Source organism: Tenrec ecaudatus, chromosome 16 (genome assembly GCF_050624435.1).
Source record: "Tenrec ecaudatus isolate mTenEca1 chromosome 16, mTenEca1.hap1, whole genome shotgun sequence".
Taxonomy (NCBI): domain Eukaryota; kingdom Metazoa; phylum Chordata; class Mammalia; order Afrosoricida; family Tenrecidae; genus Tenrec; species Tenrec ecaudatus.
The window spans coordinates 81,191,230-81,204,495 of NC_134545.1; the positions used below are offsets into that span (position 1 = coordinate 81,191,230).

General features: G+C 48.4%; 1 protein-coding gene across 1 annotated transcript in view; it reads right to left on the minus strand.

The window, feature by feature from the left end:
- Positions 1–11,307, minus strand: part of TM9SF3 (transmembrane 9 superfamily member 3) — a 59,985-nt gene extending 48,678 nt beyond the window's left edge. The window contains exon 1 of the mRNA XM_075534341.1: positions 11,060–11,307. Within this exon, the coding sequence (XP_075390456.1) occupies positions 11,060–11,149 (90 nt within the window). The 5' untranslated portion in view covers positions 11,150–11,307. The remainder of the gene's footprint in view (positions 1–11,059) is intronic.
- Positions 11,308–13,266: the final 1,959 nt, after the last annotated feature.

Below are 13,266 nucleotides of genomic sequence, written 5' to 3' on the forward strand. Positions count from 1 at the left end.
AGGTCTCAAACAACAAAGGCGGGGAGTGGAGGGGGAGATCACATCACCGTGAATGACGGGGAGTGCGTGATGGGGACCCAATGCCCATCTGTAGACAGCTGGACATCCCTTCCAGAGGGGTAGTGGGGAGGAGATGAGTCACTCAGGGCTCAGTGTAGCATCAATGAAACTCAAAACCTTCCTCTAGTTCCTGAAAGCTTCCTCCCCTCCCAATTATCATGACCCCAATTCTACCTTGCGGACCTGGTTAGACCAGAGGATGTACAGCGGTGCAGTAGGGATCTGGAAACACAGGGAATCTATGACGGATGAACCCCTCAGGACCAGCGGTGGGAGTGGCGACACCGGGAGGGAAGGGGGTGTAGAAAGGGAGAACCAATCTTGGGGATCTATGTGTAACCTCCTCTCTGGGAGATGGGCAATGGGAAGGTGGGTGAGGGGAGACGCCGGGCAGTGTAAGAGAAGATAAAATAATTATTTATAAACTATTAAGGGTGCAGAGAGAAGGGGGGAGCGGGGAGGGAGGGGGAGGAAAAAAAGAAACTGAGCTGATTCCAGGAACCCAAGTGGAAGGCGAATTTCGAGAATGTCGAGAGCAACGAATGTATAAGGGTGCTTTGCTCAGTTGATATATGTATGGATTGTGACAAGAGTTGTATGAGCCCCAATAAAAAGATTAATATAAAAAAAAGACTTGGAAGATATACAAGTAGCCATCTAGCGGAAACAAATAAGCCCATATGGAAGAAGGACACCAGCCCGTGTCATCATGAGGTGTCAATGGGATAAGATATCAGGCATCAAAGACCCAGAACAAAAAATCATATCCATGTGAATGAGGGGGAGGGTGGAGTGGAGACCCAAAGCCTATCTGTAGACAACTGGACACCCCCTTACAGAAGAGTCACAAGGAAGAGATGAGCCAGTCAGGGTGCAGTATAGCACCGATGAAACACACAACTTTCCTGCAGTTCTTTAATGCTTGCCCCCCTCCCCCACTATCATGACCTCAATTCTACCTTACAAATCTGGCTAGACCAGAGCATGTACACAGGTACAGATAAGCTCTGGAAACACAGGAAATCCAGGACAGATAAACCCCTCAGGATCAATAATGAGAGTAGCGATACTAGGAGGGTAAGGGGAAAGGCAGGGGACAAAGTGGGAACTGATCACAAGGATCTACATATAACCCCCTCCCAGGGGGATGGACAATAGAAAAATGGGCCAAGGGAGACAGCGATTGGTTAAGACATGAAAAAAAAATTATGTATGGATTGTGATGAAAGTTATATAAGACCCCAATAAAATTATTTTTTTTAATTTATAAATTATGAAGGGTTTGGGAGGGAGGGAGGGAGGGAGGGAGGAGCAGGGGGAAATGAGCTGATATCAAGGGCTCAAGCAGAAAGAAAATGTTTTGAAAATTATAATGGCAACCCTTGTAAAAAAGTGCTTGACACAATGGATGGATGTATGGATTGTGATAGAGTTGTAAGAGCCCCAATAAAATGATTTTTTTTTTAAAGTCTTCCTTCCACCAATCTAGTACTTAGAAACCCTTAGGTAAAAGGCTGTCTACCTCACTTTCCAAACAGTACAGGAAATCCTAAAACAAAACAACAAGACTAAGACTCAGCCATAGCTCTTGAAATGCCTCTGGTTCATCTGCCAAACTCCAGTTAGTAAGCAGCAACCAAGGAATTTGCACCAAGCAGTTCTCTCTTAAAATGTGCACTTTAGGGAAGAGTAGGCCAAACCCAAATCCCGAGAAAGGTGTTTTATAAAGTAGCTACATTTTAACAAGAAGGCAGGCAGGGAAGGCAGGAAAGCACGGCAGGGGATCAGGAGAGTCCCAAATGTGGCAGGAATTCCTTCCATCAGCACATCAAACCCCTCCCCTCCCCATCATCCTGTAGAAAGTGACCAACTAAGAGAAGCCAAATGCAGGCTCCCTATATTCATCTTATCGGCCCCATCTTTCTCCGACTCTCAGAACAGTTTCCCTGTTAGCATTCAACTTCTGAGCCGTTCACTCCAGCGTGTAACATTGTCTTCCTATCCTTGCCAGCTTCACCTATTTCTTACATCATTCCCCCAATCTATGATGCCCCACTTCTCTCCACCCAAACTTATTCTTCAAAATTGCTCAAATCTTCCTTTTTGTGTGAACTCTTCAGACCAATTGTCAACATGGCATGATCTTACCATCTTTTGTAGTAGTAACATTACCCAGACCAAGCCCACAGTCTCTCAAAACGACCCTACAGAACATAGTGCACATGCCCCTATGTTTGCAAGGCTGCACATTTTTATAGGAACGGGAAGCCTCATCTCAATCCCCTAGAGCAAATGATGGGTTCTAATTGCTTAACTGGTGGGTTCAAACTACTCACCTTAAAACTGGCAGCCCAATACGGAGCCTATTATGAGACCAGGGCTCCTTGGCTGATGCTAAATAAGCATAACCACCGCTCCTTACACGGCATTTAATCCTCTCAAAACGCTTATGAAGCGGATCCTAGTACTTGCCCATTTTACAGAATAAGAGTACGAGACAAAGGAACAGAGGAGTTAAATAAGTGGCCTAAGATCACATAACTAATAAGTATTGCATTTGTAAAATCTGGACTATACTTTTGTGAATACCAAACCAGCTTCATGTCACGGGAGGCAAGGTTGCTATGAAGCTGAATTAGGTTTCAACACAGCTTCCAGACTGAGACAGACAAGGAAGAAAGGCCTGGCAATGTGCTTGAACATCAGCCAGTGAAAATCCTATGGGTCACAACAAACCGTGAGAAGGGCAACGGAGCGAGACCAGGCAGCATTCCATTCCACTGTGCTCAGGGTTGTCATGCCAGGCAGCTAACAACAAAGTCAGCTTCATCAACTAAAGAACAACAATGAAATCAGGAAAATAGGAAACAATGCAATTGTGAAGTATCTAAAAACAGCTCTACCAAACAAGAATCCAAGGTCATGGCCTTCAGGTCGATTCTGACTCATAGCAATCTTCACAGGAGGAGAAAGCCTCATCTTTCGCCCAGAGCCACTGGGGGGTATGACCCGCTCACCTTGCAGTTTGCAGTGCAACATTTAGCCGACAATGCCACTAGGGCTCACAAAAACAAAACAAAACTTTCCTGTTTTGTTCTCTGAGTCATTTAGTCTGCCCAAGAATCTGACCCTTCCTGAGAAGCTACCAGCACGCTATCTCCAAGAGGAATGGCATTCTGCACCCTCTTGTGTTAGGCCTGCATCATGTACACATTCTGCATGTGTGCTGGGACAAGAGGGCAGGAGAGCTCCCCACCTGGACCACAGTCATGAATGAACTTTCCTCTAGAGGAGCCCTTCCAGACGTGTCATTACTGACCCTACTCCCTTAGCGTTTGTATGAAACAAGCAGAACTTTCACAGGCAGACAGAAGACTGGGCGTGGAACAAGCACCTAAATGTCATCTTTCATTTTCATGGGTGGGAGGGGGTGAGGATATCCACTGACTTTCAAATACGTATCAAAAACCAAAATGCCTATCAAAGAGCAAAACTCAGCTCTGAAGGTATTCTAAAACCCTCGTGCAAAACCTTGTAATTATTTAAAACATACATGGGTGGGTCAAAAAGCATTACTATAAATTCATAGATGCCGTCATTAAAACAAAAACATCAAAATGTTAAGCTGTTGTTTCTTGACACCTTCTTCAGGCAGATCTTCTGCCTGCTGAAGAAGTGTTTCCAGAACTCTGCAGTCTTCAACGTGCAACGGCCCAAGTGGCAGTCTGAGCATCCCGAGGGACTCAAAGCGTGGTTTTAAATGTTCTTTCCGTTGGGGAACAGACAGAATCTAGAGCCAAGATCAGGGCTATAGGGTGGATGGGGTAAGATTTCCCAACACAATTCTTGCAGGACAGTCTTCGCTACCCCAAGAATACGCAGTCTTCGCTACCCCAAGAATACGCAGGTGCAATACTGATGATGATGGTGGGGGGGGATTCCGTGGTATTTCCCCGGCAATTTTCTCACCAATGCAGGTTTCAATTTTCCTACAACTTTTTCCTAATAACCCTCTGTGATCACCCTGTGTCCTTTGAGAAGATCTGTCAAGATGCCCCTCTAGAATCCCCCAGTCACCATCACCTGAGGTGACCCAGGAGATTCCCTCAGAAGCCACTGTGTTGACTGGACCTGTTGGAAGGCACCCTATAAAGAGTGAGACACAGGTGTTGCTGAGAGAACCTGTCTGCTGCCCCCTACTGGTCACAGAGACGTGCTTGAACCTCTTTTGTTAGGTATAAACCTATCATCGATGGACTGGAACCCTAGTAGCGTTATTTTTCTTTTTTAATCACTTTATTGGGGCTCTTACAGTTCTTAGAACATTCCATACATCCATTGTGTCAAGCATACTTGTACATATGTTGCCACCATCATTTCCAAAGTATTTTCTACTTGAGCCCTTGGTATAAGCTTTTTTCCCCTCCCTACCTCACCCTCCCACTCTCATGAATCCTTGAATAAATTACATATTGTTATTATTATTTCATATTTTACATTGTCTCCCTTCACCCACATTTCTGTTATTCATCCCCTTTGGGGGTAAGGGCTATATATCCAACCTTATGATGGGTTCTCCCTTTCTCCCCCTTCCCACTCCCCAGCCATCCCCCTACCCTCATATCAATACTCCCACTACTGTTCCTGAGGGGTTTATCGGTCCTGAATTCCATGTGTTGAGAGCTCTTATCTGTACCAATGTGTGTTCTCAGGCCTAGCCACCAGATTTGTAAGGTAGAACTGGATCGTGGTAGTGGGGGCGGGAGTGGGGGGAGCATTCAGGAACTAGAGGAATGATGTATGTTTCGTCAGTGCTATAGTGCACTTTGGTTGGATCATCCCTTCCTTATAACCCCCCTTCTGTGGGGGGATGTCCAATAGTCTAAAGATAGGCTTTGGGTCTCCACTCCAAATCCCCTCATTTGCATTAAAAAAGTTGTATTTTGGATCTTTAGATATCTGATCCTGTCGACACCTCATGATCGCACAGGCTGGTGTGCTTCTTCCATGGGGGCTTATTTGCTTCCCTGATGGATGGCTGCTTGTTTACCTTCAAGTCTCTAAGATCCCAGACACTACAACTTTTGATAGCCAGGCACCATCTGCTTCTTCACATTTGCTTATGCACCCGCTTTGTCTTCAAGGAACTGTGTCAGGAAGGTATCAAAGAGTGTCAGGTTATTAGAACAAAGTGTTAAGGGAACCCTTTGAGTAGAGGCCCAAAGTCCATCTTCTATTGTAATACTTAACGTTATGTACATTGGCCTCTTTCCTTATAAATTAATATACTTACATATATACATGCCTATAGCTATATCTCTAAAAATAGCTTTTGCCTATTTCCTTCCTCCATTTCCTTTCCCCTCCCTCCTATCCCACGATCCTCACTCCTCCATTGGCTCTCAATAATTCCTCTCAGATACATTGTACTTGATTAAACCCCTCCAGGCATTATAAGCCCTCCTCACCATCAATTTTAGATCTCTTGTTGTTCCCTTACCCCTGAGTTCGTTGGCTCCACACTCCCCTTCCCCTCTCACGTCTCCCTGAAACCACCGGTCCCATTGTTTTCTCCTTGGGATTGTTCATCCTGCCTATCTTATACAGACATAGGAAGAAACAAAAACAAACCAGAAAAACAAAACAAGAAAAAACCCAATAGATAGTTCGAGGTCTGTCTGCTAGTTGCAATACTTTTGGACTTATGTGCATATATCAAAATTCTAGAATTCCAAACTTCAAATAAATTAGAAGTCTATTTTTGAGTAGAATCTCTTTTTGTTACTGCCTATCTCAAAATAACTTGGAGCCTAAATAAACTTGTAGTCTGCCATAGAGCATGGCCAAAAATAGAGTGATGAATTCAGTATTTATTTCCTAAAACCAGATATGTATGACAGAATCTAGAAACTATAATAAACAGCTTATAATCTTTGGAAACTTTCAATGACAAAAGATGAGCTCTTTGAGTTCCTATACTCTCAAAGGTTTCTACTCCTGCCAACCATCTCGGAAGCCTAAAGCAGCATCTCTAATCTGTCCTATTTGGTCACTATGAGTCAGAATTGATTCTGCAGTAGTGATATTCTCAGCAAAGACAGGATCTCATTTGCCAAAATAAAGCAAACAAAAAAACATTTCTGGAGTACCAGTGCTGAGATACAAAGTGTTCATAGCTGCGGCTGAGAGGCGGCCAGGCACAGGTACCGGGTCACAAGAAGGGGCATCTTGAATGAGTGATGGTCTAGGTCAAGCTTGGCGCCTTAATCCCTCAAGTTACTCAACAAGCACTGATCCTAGCACTCTGTGCTGAACATAGAGCCTGGGTATGCACAACAGAAAAACTGACTCTGTGACCCCGTGGAAGAAGCAGAACACATGCAAATCCAAGATGACAGTGTAAGCCAAAAAATGCTTACATGATTCCTGTACCCTGGGAATCATTCTTTTTTTGAGGCCGACATCTTCGTACAGTGCTGAGGAAATTCTACAAGAAAGATGGGTAGAAAAAGCAAGGTCTTGTGGCTTTGGTCCAACCACTGGGCCCTTGCTGGCCATTAGGAAAATGACAGAGTTTGGTTAAAGGATCTCATAAATCCTTTCCAGTCCTGAAACTATGGAGGCTCAATCTGAAGCCATTTTGAAATTCGTTCTTTGGGTTTTTAAGGAGCCCTGGTGGTGTTAGCTGTTAGCTGCAGGTTAGCTGTTGGGCTGCACCAATCTGCATGGTCGGCAGATTTGAAACCAGCAGCAGCCCCTGGGGAGAAAGACGGCCCATGTCTCCGAGGCTCACAGGGGGGCACTCACTACGTGTCAGCATTCACTCGATGGCAGTGACTTCTGAGAGGGAGTTTGGGGTTTTAGGAGAGGTGGTACTCTTAACACTAGATGCTTCAGGGTACTTCTAGTTTCAGAAAACCAAATATGCGCACTACACCCTACGTACCTTTTCCCCACCGAGAAGCCCTCTGCACGGCCCTCCGGTCACCTACTGCGAACCCGTCCTTTGTGCACTTGTCCCGTTAATATTTTTTTGCAAACATGATGTCCTGTCATCTATGCCTGTTTGGTTAACAAACACTGATAGCAATGCAAGTGTATATGGTCGAGAATTCAACCTCACATCCGTCCACATCACTCTTCTGAAAATAGCACAAGACCTTAGGATAAACAAGCACACTAACAGATGTATCACATGGGTCACCTGGATGCTAACTCACAAGGTAAAGTAAGAGAAGGCAGTTTTTTTGAAATTACTTAAAGTACCTGCCCCTTCTCTCAAGACCAGCTGAATAATTTGCAGAGCCTTTGTTTAAAATGGTTGAGTAAGTACTATGGTAGCAGACAGGGACATTGGGCCTCTACTCAAGTTCTCGCTCAACGAAAGAACACTTTGTTCTAATAACTTAGCATTCTGAGGTGCTCACTTTCCCGACATGATCACTGAAGACAAACTGGGTGCTTAGTGAATGTGGTGAAGAAAGCTGATGGTGTCTGGCTTCAAAAGATATAGCGTCTGGGGTCTTAAAGAATTAACTATAAACAAGCGGCCATCTAGTTAAGAAGCAATAAAGTCCAAATGGAAGAAGCACACCAGCCTGTGTCATCATGAGGTGTCAATGAGATCAGGTATAAGGCATCAAAGAAGACTCAGAACAAACAATCATATCTATGCGAATGGGGGAGAGTGGGAGGGGTGGAGAGCCAAAGTCCATCTGTAGACAATTGGATATCCCCTCACAGAAGGGTCACAAGGAAGAGATGAGCCAGTCAGGGTGAAGTATAGTACCTAGGAAATATACAACTTTCCTCTAGTTCTTTAATGTTTTCTCCCTCCCACTATCACGACCCCAATTCTACCTTACAAATCCAGCTAGACCAGAGCATGTACCTGGGTACAGGTAAGAGCTGGAAACACAGGGAATCCAGGACAGATAAACCCCAGTTCCAATAATGAGAGTAGCAAAATTAGTAATATAGGGAGGTGGGGGAAGAAAGGGGGAACTGATCACAGTGATGGACTTTTAACTCCCCCTCAGGGAGTCAAATAACAGAAAAGTGGGTGAAGGGAGACAGTAGTTGGTACAAGACATATAAAAATAATAATTTATAAATTATCAAGGGTTCATGAGGGAGGGTAAAGGGAGGGGGGGGGAAATGAGGTGTGATACCAAGGACTCAAATAAAAATGTTTTGAAAATGATGGTTGAAACGTATCTAAAAATGTGCTTGACACAATGGATGTATGGATGGATTGTTGTAAGAGCCCCCAATAAAATGATTTTTTTAAACCTACTGTATTTTCACTTTCATATGCATGTGAAAGTTGGCCAATGAATAAAGAAGACCCAAGGGGGAGGGGGGACTAAGACTGTCAAGACAGTGGCAGCAGAGAGCAGCAAACCAAGCACTGGGCCCTTCCTTCTGAGAGCAGGCGGCAGCGTGACTGCCCAGGTGGCATGTCATGAAGGCCACCCCACCCGGCCCTAATGCAAACCTAACATCTCCTCAGGGACAGCCCACGAATGAAGCACTAAAAATGCTATCAAGATGGAGAACCATTCCATTTAATCTACTTCTGGGATAGAGGGTTACACAGAGCATGAGCTGAGCCCAGGACTTAAATCCCACCTCTACAGCTCCTGATTGGTGGCCCCAGGAAGTTACCTAAGAACTCTGCCCTATTTTCCTCATTCCACCCACCTAACAGCTATTAGTAATATTAAGATATAAGGAAAAATGACTGTTGTTGTTAGGGGCCACTGAGTCCATTCCAGCTCACAGCAACCCCAAAAACCAAAACCCAACTCAATGGTATAGAGACCATTCTGACTCACGGCTACCCTAGAGGACAGGGTAGAACTGGCCCTGTGGGTTTCTGAGGCTTTAAGTCTTTTAATAGAGTAGAAAGCTTCATCCTTCCCCCACAGAGCGGCTGGTGGTTTTGAACTGCTAACCTCGTGGTTAGCAGCCCAACATACATATAACCCATTATGTCACCAGTGCTTCTATAAATGCTACAAGAACTGTTATTACAGCTGCCATCGAGTCAATTCTGGTTCATGTTCATTTTTACCTGGAAAGGTCTCACAGAAAGTTAATACAAAAGGCAACAAACCTTAACTTTGGAAACCTGCCCTTTAATTAATAATCCAGTTCCACAGTATTTATTAAACACGTTAACTCAGCAACTGGCGCTTGGCAAGTCTGGCCCCTCCCCCTCCACTGACTATTCACACATTTGGGGCCTGTGGGGGGTGCGGGGAAGGGGGGGGAATGTAAGGGAAGTAGGGAATACATGACCTTCCAGAGAGACAAATGAAACGTCATGGATTCAAAACCACTTTTGTCCAGGAGCCATTCCATACATGCAGCTTTCCCTGTGGCATTGAACAAAAACCTTTTAATAAATACTTTAAATTATTGGCATAAAAATGTACTGTGCCTGTCAACAAAACTTCATTCAAATTGGTATTTATGCTTTAAGTTTACAAAGTATTCCCGAGTCTATGCCTCTAATGTATTGTATTTTACTTGTTTTCTACGTTTTTATAGCAGTATAAAACATAAAATGCCACGCAAGCTGGCATGCCTGGATGGTGAAACTGGTTAGGAGGAAGGTCTGCACTTTAGATGCTAACTTTTCTCAAGTGTTCAAAAAGGTGAAGATAGAAATAACAATTCTATGGAACAACAGATGCCCACCAGAAATTCAAACACAAGCGGGCAGCCCAACTTACAGCTGGTCCCTGTGTACTTCAGAAAACAAGCATTGCTCTTACACTTTTGAGACATGTGACCTCATAAAAGAGACACAAGTATTTTTAACTATTTAACCTCTGGACAAAATTGCTTTAAGAGTAAAAAGTAACAATACAGCACCAAAATTGGTCACAGATTCGGGGTTTGTTTCTAAAAGTAATACAGGTAAGACGTTTTGATGGTAAAATGGCCAAAAGCTTAAAGCTTTTTTATTATTTTTCTTTCCTAAGCCCAAAGGAGAGCCCAGGTAACCCAGGGACTAGTGGAAAAAAGCTTTATCTATATCAAAATCTCCAGTGGAGTCCACTTGGCTGAGAATGATGGCTTCATTCTCATCGGGTATAACAGGAGGCTCCCCACTCTTCAGGGTTTCAGGCATATGCAATAGAGAAACTGAACAAAATGATACAGAAACAACTACTTGCCAAACGGCCTCTCGATTAACGTGACTTCCGGGCCCAGTTCACATCCACCATTCGGTCCACCAAGAAACAGGCCAGCGGGAAAGTCACTAGGAGAGTCGTTACCATCATGCTTTGATGTAAAGATGCCAATTAAACAAACCGCCAATCGCTTTGAAGCCGATGCCAACAGGGCTGCTGGACCCTCCGGGAAGCCTGGGGAACAGGGGGCCCTTCAGGGTCCGAAGCGGCCCGGTGGGGGTGCGCTGGGGTGAAAGTTAGAGGCGGGCGCGGCCTCGGGGCGAGTACGTGCAGGTTGAGTGCGTGCGCGCGTGTCAACTGCTCTGCTTCACCCCAAGTTTAGGAACGCCGCTAAAAGCACGCCAGGGCTCGGATCCGGTTTGGGCGGCCGCGGGAGTCCGCGAGCACCACACCGCGCAAGATCTCCTGGTCAGGGTACGAGTATTCGGGTGCGTCCGCGCTCGCCGTGTCGCAGCCCCCCGGAGTCCCCCGCGCAGCCCCCTCCCCGGGGCTGGGGGGCCCTAGCCCGGGCCTGGCCCGCCCGCCGGGGACCCCTCGGCGCGCAGCGCAGGGAGCCCCGGGCCCGGGCGCCATCGGAGTCCAGGAGTGGGGCGGGAGGCCCGGGGAGTGGGGAGCCGGGCCCGTCCCGCGAGCGCACGGAAAAGCCGCCTCCCTCCCTGCGCCCGGGTTCCTGCTCGGCCAGGCCCAACCGGAAGCAGGTCCGGGCGGCCCCGGGCTCGCCGCGCCGACGGGCCGTCCAGGCCGCGGCGGGGCCTGCAGGGCGGCGAGCCCGGGCGGCCGCCGCGGCGTCTCACCGTGTGCTCGTGCTCGTCCGCCTGCGCCCGGGGCAGCAGCAGCAGCAGCAGCAGCGCGGTGGCCGCCGCCGCGCCCGGCAGCGGCCTCATCCTCCGCGCTCGCAGCGGCCCGGCGCCGGCCCAGCGACTCCTCCGCGGCCGCGGCGGCCGATTCGCATCCACGGGGCGCAGAGAGACGCACGGGCCCGGGGCCCAGCCGCAGCCCGCTCCGCGCCGCCGCCGCCGCCGTCACCGCCCGCTCCGAGCCTCCCCCGCCCCCCGCCGCCGCCGCTTCCTCTGACTCCGCCACGTCATCCGGCCACCCCGGCCCACGCCGGAAGTGCCTCGCGACGCGCGCCGCAACCGCCGTCGGGCGCCGGGCCGGGAGGGCGCCGGCTGCCCGCTGCCCGCGGCCGCCAGGGCCCGCGCTCGCGCCCCCCGCCCCCGCCCGGCAGCCTCGCCTGCTCCGCGTGCTGAGCGTGTGGCCGTGGCCCAAACGCCTGACCTTCCGGGGCCTCCGATGCCGCGCGTGGACCGTGGGGCCGCCTGTCCAGCGCGATCGGAGGGAGTCGGCCTTCCCGGGCCCTCGTCTCCCGCGGGGGATCCATCCCGCGCTCTCACGGCCGGCCGTCGCGATGGGAGACCCACCGTGTGCGGGAGGGGAGCCGTGTTTTCCAGTCGCTGGCCGACCGGCGCACCCGGAGGGGCAGCGGTTACGCAACTGGGGTGCTGCTACCTGGGTGGTCGGGGGTTCTAGCTCACCGGAGGCTCCTGAGGGGAACGGATAGACTGCCCGCGTGTGCATTTCAAGATCACAACCTTGGAAACCCTGCGACTGGGCGGCGGCGAGATGAGTTTGTTTATTACCATTCCATCAAATGCTGGGCTACGTTCAATTGCCTGTTCATTTATTTGCTTACACTTGTTATTTATTGGTCCCCCGGCCTCGGACATAAATAAACCCATGGTAGGATGGAAGCTCTTGAGCAGGGATCTCGAGTCCTAAAACAGCGCCAGTCCGAGCAACCATGACCGCGGCCAGATTCTGCCTCACAGTGGTCCTATGCAGAGGCCAGACTAGAACTGCCCCACAGGGACCCACGGCTGTAATCTCCAGCAGCCAACTGCCACGTCTTTCTCCCGGGGAGCATCACACCACTGAGCCCTAACCGCGGTCTCACTAGAACTACTTGTCCCTGTACAAGGCTCTCGAAATATCTTTGTTGATTAGCATTACCATCTACACTCCTTTTAAACCCCACATCTGGGACTTGTCCTTAGATTCCCTTTTGCTGTCAGCCATCAGCATTTGGTCTCCCCAAAATGTCACTGTGTTTCTTTTTCCTCTCCTTCCTCTGCTAGCCAGCCTTCCGCATCTCACCATCTCTTCATAGGATCCCTGCCACCAATCCGCCTCTCCTCCCAAAGAGATCTTTCTAAAATGACAGTTACCCCTCCTGCTAATAACTCCTTGAATGCTGATTGATTAAATCAAGCATGGACTCACAGGTAAGGTCTATTGAGCACTTGTCATTGGCCAGGAACTCCTGGAGCCCTTTCCTTGTATTGACTCATTTACCCTTATCACGTTGCTGAGCGGCAATGAGTCAGTTCTGACTGTGCGATCCCATGTTTCCCAGAATGAAACGCTGCCCAGGCCTGCACCATCCTCACGTTCACTGCTGTGCCTGGAGTCCATTGCCGCAGCCACTGGGTCAACCCATCTCATTCAGTCTTCCTCTTTGTCACTGGCCCTCCTCGCCAAGCATGGGGACTGGTCCCTCCTCAGGCCTAAAGGATGTGAGACGAGTCTCTTCAGCTCACTTCTAAGGAGCCACACTCAAAATTCTATTGCCATTGAGTGGATTCCAACTCAGTGACCCTCCAGAACAGCGGTTCTCAACCTGTGGGCCGTGACCCCTGTGGGGGTCAAATGACCCTTTCACAGGGGGTCGCCCAATTCCTAACAGTAGCAAAATCACAGTGATGAAGTAACAACAAAAATGACATTATGGTTGGGGGGAGGGGGCTCACCATGACATTAAGAACTGTATTAAAGGGTCACAGCATTAGGAACATGGAGAACCACTGCTGTAGAATGAAGTAGAACCTGCGCCTCCGGGTTTCTGAGACTAAATCTTCACAGGGAAGAAAGCCTCCTCTTTTTCCCTCGGAGCAGGTGGTGGTTTCAAACTGCTGACCTTGTGGTTAGCAGGCCACTGTAGCTC